General features: G+C 45.0%; 1 protein-coding gene across 1 annotated transcript in view; it reads right to left on the reverse strand.

Annotated features, from left to right (window-relative positions):
- Nucleotides 1-545: 545 nt before the first annotated feature.
- Nucleotides 546-12,507, reverse strand: part of LOC119523304 (protein Shroom2-like) — a 106,244-nt gene continuing 94,282 nt past the window's right edge. The window contains exon 6 of the mRNA XM_037822070.1: nucleotides 546-1,784. Coding sequence (XP_037677998.1) covers nucleotides 821-1,784 — 964 coding nt within the window. The 3' untranslated portion in view covers nucleotides 546-820. The remainder of the gene's footprint in view (nucleotides 1,785-12,507) is intronic.

Below are 12,507 nucleotides of genomic sequence, written 5' to 3' on the forward strand. Positions count from 1 at the left end.
ATGTTCTTTTAATGCAATCTTGTGGGGGCAGACCTACTGTGGGTGGGACCTTTGGATTAGGTTGTTTCCATGGAGATGTGACCTCGCCCATTCAAGGTGGGTCTTAAATTAGTTTACTAGCATCCTCTGTGAAAGGATAAAAGGCAGAGACATTTTAAAGAGAGCTTAGAGATGCTTAGAGAGAAAATGCCCAGAAACATTTTGGAGACAGCCATTGAAACCAGAGCCGACACAGACCCAGACGTCTGGAGATGCTAAGATAAGAGATGCAGCCCAATTTGCCCCAGAGAAGCTAAGAGGGGACCCACAGACACTTAGAAAGAAATGCCCTGGGAGAACAAGCAAGGGTGCACAGGAGCTGAGAGGGAGAGAAGCTAAGAGAGACAGAAGCCCAGAGACATTTTGGAGAAAACCACTTTAAAACTAGAACCCAGAAGCAAAGGACCAGCAGATGCCAGCCACATGCCTTCCCAGCTGACAGGTGTTCCAAACGTCATTGGCCTTTTCCTCAAAGAAGGTGTCTATCTCTTGATGCCTTATTAGGACATTTTCATGGCCTTAGAACTATAAAGTTGCGAACTAAAAAACCTCATTGTAAAAGCCAATCCATGCGTGGCATTTTGCATCCTGCCGGCTTTAGCAAACCAGAACACTGGATGTCATGGAAAAACCATATTCACTCGTACATCTAGAGCTTAGGTGGGACTGATTGTGACTGCAAATACGGCAAGTGCTGATAAAACAATCCTCTCTGCAGGTGCCCTGTGTGACAGGTATAAAAGGGATGGTGAGGTGGGGGAGGAGGGAGAGGAAGAGCCACCTATTTCACGTCCCCCTCATCCCTCGTGGGAAGGGGCAGCCCCACAGTGAGTGAAAACTTCAACTGCTCCTTAGAGCCGCGGCCTCTCCTGCATGGGGTCCAAATGCCTCTTGGGGGAGCCGGGCACTGTTTGCAAACAGCCCAGGAAGGAGCCGCTAGAAACCTCCGCCCGTGAGGAGGCTGCTTTCTGCGGCAGGAAGCCCATAAAGCAGAAAGAACAGGCGCCCCCGCCGCCAGGGCACAGTACCTGGTGGAACTCTCGTCCTGGATGAGCAGGGGCGGCTTGTCTGTCAGCTTCTGGGGTGCGAACTGGGGAGAAGGGGAGCGGGAGGTCTCCATGGCGGCCGGCTGGAGGCGCTGGTGCGCGGGCGGCTGCTCATCTACAGGCTCACCCTCATGCTCCCCGCAGGCGGCCTTCGGGGCGCCCGGGGGCTGGGCCCCACCCTGCCTCTCCGCTAAGGCACAGGGGCTTTGGGCGAGGGACAGGCGGGCCAAGCTCGCGTCCAGGGAAGCAGTGGAGCGCGGCGGGCAGGGTCTGCCGGGGATGGGCGGCTGGGAGCCGACGGCAGCGCCCTCGGCCGCAGCGGTGCTGTCGGCGCTGTCGGCGCCCGGGCACCTCCTGGGCTCGCGCCTGGGCGGCGGCGGCCACTGCGGGGTGGGCCTCCTGGCGACCCGGGCCGCGCTCAGCAGCCGGGCAGCGTCCGTGCCCCCGGGCGGGGGCTGCGCGGAGGGGTGGCCTGGGGGCCCCGAGCCGGGCGGCCGGAGTGGGTCGGCTGGTGTGCTCTCCTCCAAGGCCCTACACTGGCGAGGGCCTGGTGCCCCCCGGCCCTGGCCCTCCTGCAGCAGCTCCGGGGAGACACCGCTGTGCGAGGGGTCACAGAACTCGGACTGGCTCCGTGGATTCCGACCGGTGGGTTCCTGCCTTGCTCCCAGGCTGTCTTCTTGTCTCTGTGCACGTGCTTGTCTATAGGGAAAGAAAAGACAACTGAGCAAGCCACTCCACTTTCCATCCTCAGATCCTGTCAATCCCTTTAACCCACGTTAGGGAACTGAATCCATATACAGTTTACCACACCACTTCCCAGCACAATTCCTAATGCAAGACGTTAAGCTACCTGTTGGCACATGCCACGACAGAATCTGAGCTGTTAAAACCTGTGCATGGATAGACAGACGAGCATGGAGAGACTGGATGGACACATCAGACAGTCACATGGACAGACCGATGGACAGCGATATGGCAAATGTGGCAAAACATTAAAAGTCTGTAGATCTGGTGTCTAGGTTGGGGGGTATGTTGGGGTTCTCTGTATGGGTTTTGTATCATTTTTGAAACTGTCCTTTAAGCTTAAAATTATTTCAAAATAAAGTTTTTCAAAAAATCACACACATCAGATACAGATACACACACATATGCACAGACTACATCTTTTTGCAAAAAACCAAAATGTTACACAAAAACTTTGGAAATGATATGAATGTTTGGAAAAGTTCTTATATACTGCTATATTGAGAAATATTTACTTCAAGTCACTACAATACTTTTAGGGAAGTATGGGCATCCTAAAAGCTTGCGGGAAACTGCCATATGGAAACAGATAGTACTTTCTAACATGTGCTGCAAATCCGCTTATTAATAAATCCTTTAAAGTCAGCAGTGTCTTATTAAAATGAGAAAACCAGAGGCCACTTTTTGGGGAGGCTGCTCTGAGGGACTGTCCTCCCCATTTCTGTCACGTGACATGTACATGTGTGTTCAGAGGCACACGCACAGAAGCATGCCTACCAAACACACACAGTGTGCTCCTTCTGCATGCAGGTTTTTGTGCCTCAAAATGCAACAAATCAACATGCTGCTTCTTGCAACCCAACAGTCTGAAAACCAGGCCCTGGCTGGCCCTTTCCTCCAGGTAGGCACTGTTTTCACTTCAGAAGGCAACCTCTGCACCAGGGAAGGAGACCCTAGGAGGGGCAGCACACTGAGGGCAAGTGGGGAGCAAACGGTTGCCAAAACGAGACAGAAGGCACTCGCCAGACCTTCCCCCAGGGCCCGGAGCCTCAGACCGGAGGGCTGGCAGCCTAGGCGCCACCGCGGCCTCACACCTGGAGCGTGGGCAGCTCAGATGCCCCGACCCCATGCAGCTCTGCAGATGGGGTACCCAGTGCATCTGTACTCTAACGCCCTCAGGGGCAAGGCCGCCTCTGGGTTTGGAGCAGAGCATACACCGCGGCCCTCCCCTCCCTCCTCCTGCAGAAGATGCGGTGGGCAGCCGGGGGGATGGGGGGTGGGGGGTGGTCCAGAGCAAGCCGCAGGCCCCATGTCTGGACAAGGTGGCGGGGAGGGGTCTGGAAGAGCGCAGGCTCGTTCTTGCTTAGAGGAGATGAAGACACAAGGTAAGCTTAGGAAACCAGCTGGTTCGAAAAGCACAGACATAACGGCTCAAGAAAACAAACCCAATTTGAGGACGTTTGATTTCTTACGTGCACGAGGTACACACTAACCGAAACTTGAAGTTACCAGGGTAACTTGAACACACCAATGGGTGGTTTAGAGAAGGATGCACCATCAAGCACCTGTCTGGTGACAAAATACAGAAGGCCACCTCAACGCTGCAGAAGTGACAGCACATTCTACCTTGGGGGTCTCATCAGTCAGATGGACTGCCAGACGGACGGTGAGCCAGGGTGGAGGGAAGGCCCTGTGCTGCCTAAGACAGTAAAACCTAATTAGTGACAACTAATGGTTGTCTCCCAATAGCATTTTCTCTTCCAACGGTGTAGCCGCTCTTCACCTCTGCTTTGTTCCCTGCTACATCTCTTTACACTTAGCATCCATTGACTTCCACGAAAGCACCCGGCACCTGCTCCCTGAGTATCTAATCTCCCACCTGACACGGGCATGGCCCATCCAGGGAAGGGGCTGGCCCCGACACCCTTCTTTATCTTGGCTGATTTTCCCCAAAATGTGCAATGTCAAACCCATAACACCACTCGCTTGTTTCTATTGTCCCAGCTGTTAAGAAGTCAGGAAATTAGAGTCACCCCCAAAAAAGCAGACCAAAAATGTGAACTTGAGGTTATGCTGGGGCCAAATTCTCATTTGTGTTTCTTTCTTTTTTAAATACAATTTCTAAATATTTATATGAATAGCACTTCACCTATACAAATTTAACCAACAGAAGGTTAGAAAATCCCTTTTAATTTTTTATAATACTTCCATGCAGCTTGCAACACATTAAATGAACCTAACTATTTCTGGTACTTCTCTTTTTACAGGGTGAAAAAACAAATCCTTTGCAACAGTTTGAAAAAAAAAAAGATATCCTTTATGGCTTGATTTTGGGAAGGCAAAATGTCAAAGGTTCTTAGGTTTGAATATTAAGTTATACAGAAAAATGGGTCATTGTGAAACAATATCTGATTCCCAATTGGCCCAAAGTGACAATAGAAGAATAAAATAGGAGTTAATATGATTATAATGAGAAGACCTACTTCCTTTATTTTTTAATTTTTTAATGCAATTTTATTGAAATAAATCCACACACCCTATAATCCACCCAAAAAATACAATCAATGGCTCACAGTATCTTCATATAGTTGTGCATTCATCACCACAAATTTTAGAACATCTTCATTATTCCAAAAAACACACAATCATCTGTATTTCTAATAAGTCCCAAGTGACTACTGTGTAAAGAATGAGTGTGTGTGCCTATGTTCTGTATGTGTGTAGATGTGTGTGGTGGTAAATGTGTGTTGCATATTCCTGTTATATTTTGCATATGTATATAGATGTGTGTTGTGAATGTGTGTGTCATATGTGTCTGTTATATTTTCTGTATGTATGTAGATGTCTGCTGGTCAGGTGTGGGTCTGAGTTGTGTCTCTGTGTGTTTTATGTGTCTGTTAGATTTTGTGTATGTATGTAGATGTGTGTTGTGTAGGTGTGAGTCTGTGTTGTGTATGTGTGTAGATGTGTGCTGTCGATGTGTGCTGTCAATGTGTGTGCTGTATGTGTCTGTTACATTGGGTATTTATGTAGATGTCTGTTGTGTAGATGTGGGCCTGTGCTGAGTCTCTGTGTTGTGGATGTTCATAGATGTATGGCTGTAGGTGTCTCTGTGCAAATGTCTTTTTTGTACTTTCAAGGATAAAGTAAATGGAGATAGCAAGATCCAAAGACAGAAAACCAAGAAAATAAGATGACTTAAGGAATTTGCAGCAAGTGAAAACAAGCCTCTGGAAGAGCTTCTGGAAATACAGTGGGGCAGTGAGACAAATGCAGTTGCATTCCTGAGTCCCAATAATTGAAGAGCAGGCTAAGCAGGTTGCGCATTCTCATGCAAAACATGCTAATTGCAGGTTACTGGGGTGGGAGGAGCAGAGAGCCAAGCCCATGGGTGCCCAGGGAGCCCATCAAAGGGCAGGCAAGGACCAGGGAGAAAATAAAATGGATCTGGAGAGGAAACAGCCACGGGAAGGGCCGGATTAAATGTCGCTCAGTAGTTCAACACACTTGATAGGACAGAAGCCACTGGAAAAACACAGTAAGAGGGAAGAAGTCCGTCAACCTGACTGCTACTCAAATGCCCCTGGCGGTCTTGGTAATGCAGGCAAGAACCCGCCAGCCCCACCTCCAAACAGGACAGGTAGAGCTTTGATTTCTAGATTGGGTCCCTTTGCCCTGCCAAGTCATTGGCTTCATTCCGTTTAGCCTCAATTTTCTCCCTCTGCCCCCAGACCATTTGCACAGCTGACTCCTAAACACCCAGACCTTTAGCTCTCGCTACATCCTGACCTCCTACATCGCCGAGCCACACCCTACCAGAGGACTCGTCCCTGTCTCGAATCATGACACTGCTCACTTTGTCTGTCTCTTCTGACACTGCTCACTTTGTCTGTCTCTTCACAGGTTGCTGGCCTATTTGTGCTAAGGATGGGATGGAAGCTGCTTTTTTTTTTTTTTTTTTTTTTTTTGCTATGCACGCAGTTAAGATCTCAGTGAACTAAACTGGCATATGAACAATCCCAAAATAACAAAACATTATTTGGCCTCTACATATATTTTTGGACTGCTCTGTCATCACCAATGAATTCACCACTGCTTTGAGAATAAGGTTAGATGAAGAGAGGACACTCAACATGACATTTTCAAGGTTCATCCATGTTGTTGTTGTATGTATCAGGACTTTGCTTTTTTTAAAAAAAACTTAATTTTATTAGGTTTCAATAATCTTGTATAAGAAGAATTTGGACAGCTGTTTATTTCTGCCACATCCCAAATGTAACAATCTTATTTAATTCAATACCAACTTGACTTCATTAGCACAAACATACACTGTTCCTATACCCCTTTGCCCCCCACCTTTTTTTGTACTTGTTACCACTTATCTTTGTATATTATATGTTGAAAAACCATAGAGTTATCATTTACTTTTTATGCATTTGTATTTTAGCATCTGTATGAAGAAGTGGCGTTTCATACCAAAAATACAATACAATAGTACTGGCATTTGTAATTGCCACATCATTACCTTTATGGGAGGTCTTTATTTCTTTATGCCACTTTGAGCCACTATCTGGAGTCCTTTCCTTTCCGTATGAAGAACTCCCTTTAGTATTGCTTGTTGGGCAGGTCTAGTGGTATGACCTCCCTCAACTTTTGTTTTCCTAGGAATGCCTTAACTTTAGTTCATTTTTAAAAGAAAGTCTCACCGGATATAAAATTCTTGGTTGGCAATTGTTTTCTCTCATCACTTTAAGTCTTTCAACCCTCTGCCTCCTTGGCTCCATGGTTTCTAATGAGAAATCCTAACACTCTAATTGGGTCTCCCTTGTACATAACCTGCGGCTTTCAAAACTCTCTCCTTGTCCTTTGCATTTGACAATTTGATCAGAATGTGGCAGGGCATATTTCTCCTCAAGTTTACCCTCTTTGGTGTTCTCTAGCTTCTTGGTTGTGCATATTCACATCTTTGGCTAAGTTTGGGGTGTTTCATTATTTCTTTGAATATTCCTTCTGCCACTTTTTCTTTCTTCTCCTTCTGGGACCTCCATAATGGTTATATTGATACGTTTGAGGGTGTCCCACTAGTCTCTTAGGCTATTTTCACTTTTTTTATATATGTATTTTTCTTTCTGCTCCTCAGCCTGACTTATTTCAATCATTTTGTCTTCTGGTTTGCCGATTCTTCCTTCTGCCATCTCCAATCTCCTGCTGAAACCCTCCTTGGAATTTTTCATTTCAGTTATTGTGGGCTTCAACTCCAGTAATTCTGTTGGCTCCTTTTTAAAATTTTGATCTGTTTATTGAGTGTTTTAATTTCCTAGGTTGCTCAAAGCATACCATGAAACGGGTTGGCCTTAAACAATAGAATTTTCAGCTTACAGTTTGAGGCAGTGAGAAGGTCCAAATGAGGCGATCATCAAGGAGATGCTTTCTTCCCACCAAAGACTGGCTGACAGTGATCCTCGGCTCCTCTGCCATGTGGTGGCATCTGCTGATCTCTCCCTTTGCTTCTGGGTTCCACAGATTTCAGCTTCTTGCTCCTATGGCTTTCTCTCTGTATTCTTTTCCTTTATAAAGGACTCCAATGAAAGGATTAAGTCCCATCCTGAATGAGGTGGGTCCCACCTTAACTGAAATAGCCTCATGAAAAGATGCTACTTAAAATGGGTTTACATCCCCAGGAATGGATTGGATTTAAGCACATGTTTTTCTGGGAGACACAGCTTCAAACCACCACACTGAGATTCTCATATTCATTCACTATTTTGCTATCCCTTACTTCTTTTTCTCTGTATTTTCATTCATCTCTTTGAGCCTATTGAAGATCACTTTCATAGTTTTTGTTTGGTATGACCATGTTCTGGTCTTCTTCATGGATGTTTTCTGGATTTTTATCCTCTTCCTTTGGGAAGGCCATCGTTTTCTCTTTCTTTGTCTTGTAATCTTTCGTTGCATACTATACATCTTAGTTTTTGAAATATTCACTATGGGATTTACTCCTGAGATATCTGTTTCTTGAGTTTGTATTCAGCTAGTCAGATGACAGAGATTTTCTTAAGTGTTAGGAGCTAACACAACCAAGGAAACCTAAGCAAAAAACACCCTTCACCATCTTTGCAAACTGTCTTTGTGTGGCTGGTGTTCTTCAGAGTTCAGCCCCTGAAAGGATGGTCAGCCCAAGGCAAATGTGAAGTGCGGGTGCCTCCGTGTCTTTCCTGGGCCTATGTCTTGCCTGGGACTTGTGCTTGCTAGTAGCTTTAGGAGCTCCCTTGTACAGGAGTTTGAATGCCTCCTTTCCTTCCCAGGAAACCGACCTTCTCCCTCTCAGGGGGGTTCCACTGCAGGAGTTAAAGCAGTAAGCCTTTGCTCCCGGCCGCCCGCCTCACATGTTTCTTAGACTGCTTTCACTGTCTCAAGCTGCTTTTGCCTGGAATGCAAATCAGTGTGTCACACCATGGAAGAGTTTCCCAAGTCAGTTTTGCCCAGCTGCAACAAGGCCAGGGACCTACAAATGGGGTGCTGGGCCAGCTCCAAATTGCCCTGGGGAGGGGATAAAGGAGGGGTCAGAAAGGGTTCCAGAAGCTTCTACCACACCCCCCAGAAGCTGTGCTTTATTGACTTGGCACTTGCCCAGCAAATGCAGTCCCTCGACTGCTCTCCGCAGCTCTGAGGAAGCAGGCTGCCATTATGTCTCTGACACTGCCTCTGTCTGGGGCAGACTGGAGCAGTGGCCACCTTCACAGCTGGTCCCCTGGCAATCCGAAATCAAACGTGGCCATCAATAATCAGAAACCCCTTCAACTCCCAATCTTGAGGAACTAGGTTTGATGTCAGCAAGCTACTGACAGGGGCTTCCTTTTGCAAGAGTGAGGGGTGGGTGATGGCTGCCACCGTGCAGAGAGAAAGTCACTTGCATTTACCACAATTTACCAGCCTCTTCCTCCTGTTCTTCCCCGGATGCTGCGCCGTGCTCTACTGGAGTACAGGGTTTCAAAACGAGTTGCTTCAGACAGTCCCTGCATGCCTGTGTAACAGTGTTCTGGTGGCAGGACTGATTCCTGGACTTCCTACTCTGCCATCTTCCCACAATTCCTGGTGAATCTATTTTGAGTTTGGAGGCATGTGAAATTCTGGGGGTCAGTTTGGCACCCTGGTAAAAAGAATTTCTAAAACACTCTCCCAAATATACTCCACCCAAATTCCTGGAACTTGTGTATATGACAAGATACTGCACCTGTGATTATATTATGTTATATTAAACATATGACCTTAACATTGCAAGATTATCTGTGTAGGTCTGATCTAATTGCACGACTCCTTAAATATGGACAGTACCCTCTGCCTGGTAGAGAGAGCCAGAGTGTGAGAATCTCAGTATACTGTTGCTGGTTTGAAGATGAGAACACCATGTAAGAAAGGATGTAGGATGACTCTACAAGTAGTCCATCGACTAATTCCCAGCAAGAAAATGGGAGCCTCAGGCCCGTGATCACAAGAAAATGCATTCTTCCAGTAACTGCAAAGAGCCTGAGCTTCAGATGAAAACATAGTCAGTGACACCCTGATTTCAACCTCGCGAGTTGTGGAGTTTTCATTTCCCAAATTTTATTCTGCTCCGGAGCAATCTTTTCGACTTCAATCCTCTGGATGGTTGAGTTCTCAATTCACCGCAGCCTGGGCTCTTAGGCCAGGGAAGGTCAGATACATCCAATCTCAAGGCTTCTTGTGAATCAGCCCATCCATAGAAAAAATCCAGGAAAATGTGCCAAACCAAGAGGTAGTAGCATTCTCCAGCAAGAATGTTATGTTTGCACTGCCACTGGCTGACGTCATCCCTGCTATTACGGTTTCCATTTCCAGGAACTATTTCTTTAAGCTTTTCTCTGAACGAGGGAGCTTGGCCAGGTGACCAGCACTTCATTGCTTTGTACAGCTGCATGGTATTCCATCCTATGTATATACCACATTCTGTTTACCCATTCATCGGTTGATGGACACCTGTGTTGCTTCCATCTTTTGGCAATTGTGAATAATGCCACTATGGACATCGGCATGCAAATGTCTGAGTCCCTGCTTTCAATTCTTTTGGGTATCCAATAATAGAAAATGCCTAGATTTGGAGATTGAGATGATAATCTGTGGCTGCCTGCCATGTGTCCAAGTCAGAGTACGTCCTATGATTTTATAACATACATTCCTAGAATCTGTTCTCAGACTCCCTCATTTCTGTGGCTGAAGACCCTCATTCTTGGCCCCAAGACGTGACACTTGTGCATCCTTTTTGAGAAATCAGACAAATCACCTCTGCCAATCCTAGCTCCAGACCAATTTCCTTTCCAAAACTATTTTTTTCAGAGGGACAGAATCACAGAGGCACAGACAAATGTAATAAGAGATCATATTTTCATCTGCTCTGTTAGCAAATTTTTCTTCTTGCATTCTCTCTGCTTTCCTAAAAACATATGTGATATATCAAGTTCAAACTGTGGGCAAACCTGACACTAATCAGTAACTTTTTTAGCACTGCCCAAAACCTATCAGATAAAAATTTCACTGGATCCAACCACCCACCACAGATGGCTCTCGGTACACCCTGGGAATTTTACGCGATGACCACAGGACTCAGATGCGGCTTCCTAAGTGGCAGGACAGTAGCATGTCCTACATATGCCCCAAGAGGCATCACTCTCATTCTGAGCTGAGACCGACCATCCTTCAAATGGGCTCTCACATCACTTGGCTCAGCTGCAGACAGAGCTGGCCAGGCTTGGCCATCCCGAGGAGAGAGAGGTCAACCGATCCCTGACCCACAATACCTTTCCCATGCCATAAAATGCAAATGATAAAAGGAGACTCAGTGCAAAGGAAGTTTCCCACTCTCTGCTGGCCCCTAGACAGCTCTTTTCCCAGAAGAAACTACTTCCACCAGTTTGAAGGGCTATCTGAGAGATAAGGATTGGAAAATTTAAAAAAAAAATTCCAAAGCCCCAGAAAAGTAGAGAGAATAATGTAACGAACACCCGAGTCTTCTCTCCCCTTCCAGATAAAATGTTAACATTTTCCACGTTTCCAATGTCTTTAAAAAGGAAATAAAATGTTACAGATGCGGTAAAAGCACCCTTGTCTCTTTAGTTGCTCATTTTTTTAACTTTTAATTTTTGATGGGTACATATATACAAGGTAAACTTTCCCAGTTCAACTCCTCCCAAGCACACCATTCAGTGGGATTGATCACATTCAAATTCACTATGTTGCAGTACCCTCACCACCTTCCATTACTAAAACTTTCCCGTCTTCCCAAAGAGAAAGCCTATATCCATTATGCATTAACTCCCCACTGCCCCTGCCACCAGCCACTGGCAACTGGTACTCTAATTTCCTCCTCAAGAGCTTGCATATTCTCTGATATTTTCTTTGTAGCTACAAAGTATTAATATTCTTATTCTATAACTATCTCATTTGCTTTGATGACAACCTAACTTCAACAGTATACACAAACTGTTCCAAACCCCTTTGCTTCCCCACATTGTTATAGTTACTATCCCTAAATACATGCTTATACATTATGAGTCCCAAAACACTGATTTCTCATTACATTTTATGCATTTGCCTTTAGGATCCTATAGGAAATAAAAAGTGGAGTTGCAAACAAAAGGGGGAAAAACAGTTTTGGCATTTACATTTACCCAGAGATCTTTATTTCTTCATGCAGCATCTATCTGTTGTCTGGTGTCCTTTCCTTTCAAACTGCAGAACTCTCTTTAGCATCTCTTGTAGGGCAGGTCTAGTGGTGATGAAGTCCCTTAGCTTTTGTTTATCTGGAAATGTCTTAATCTCTCCATTTTTAAAATTTATCATACTTCTTATTGTAGATTATACACATATATGTAAAAATGATAACTTTGCAAGTTCAATTCAACAAGTAGTTAGAGAGTAAACTTCAAAGAACGTTATAGTTTACAATTCCACAGTTTCAGTTATTTCCCTATTATGAAATATAACATATACACAAAAAAGGTAATATCTTTCAAAGCATGACTTAACCAGTAGATATATAGGAAATTTCCAAAGTTATTATGAGTTATAGTAACATAGTACCATAGTCCAGTCATTTCCTTATTGTGAAATCTAACATATATACAAAAAGGTATAGCTTTCAAATTACAATTTAACAAGTAGCTATAGAGCAAATTTCAAAGGATGTTATGGGCTACAGTTCCACCACGTCAATTCATTTCTTCCAACTATTTTAATACCCTAGCAACCAAGGAAAAGAAAATTATATAAAGATTCAATACTCATAATCCTTTTGTCAAATTCCATTCTTTCTGTTGCTACCCCCATCCTCTGGTTCAATCACTTTCCCAGTCTTCAGGGATGTCCAGACAGTGACCCCCCAACCTGTTCATGTTGAAAAGGGGTGTCAACTTTATGAGCAAAGGGGACACATCTAGTTGATATTCTTGAAGAGGCTATTGCCTCTGGGTTTCGAACTTAGCTGGCATAGGGGCACTCTGAAGGATTTAAGTTTCTGATGAATAACCTTAGTGAGTAAAATTTTATAGAGCATGGTATTCCTATTAATTATAGTCCGTAGTAGGTAATGTGTAGATTTTCCCCATGTATCCTTCTGTTGTCAACTCTCTGTGCCAGTGTCATACCTTAGAGGTATATCATG

Source organism: Choloepus didactylus, chromosome X, assembly GCF_015220235.1.
Source record: "Choloepus didactylus isolate mChoDid1 chromosome X, mChoDid1.pri, whole genome shotgun sequence".
Classification (NCBI taxonomy): domain Eukaryota; kingdom Metazoa; phylum Chordata; class Mammalia; order Pilosa; family Megalonychidae; genus Choloepus; species Choloepus didactylus.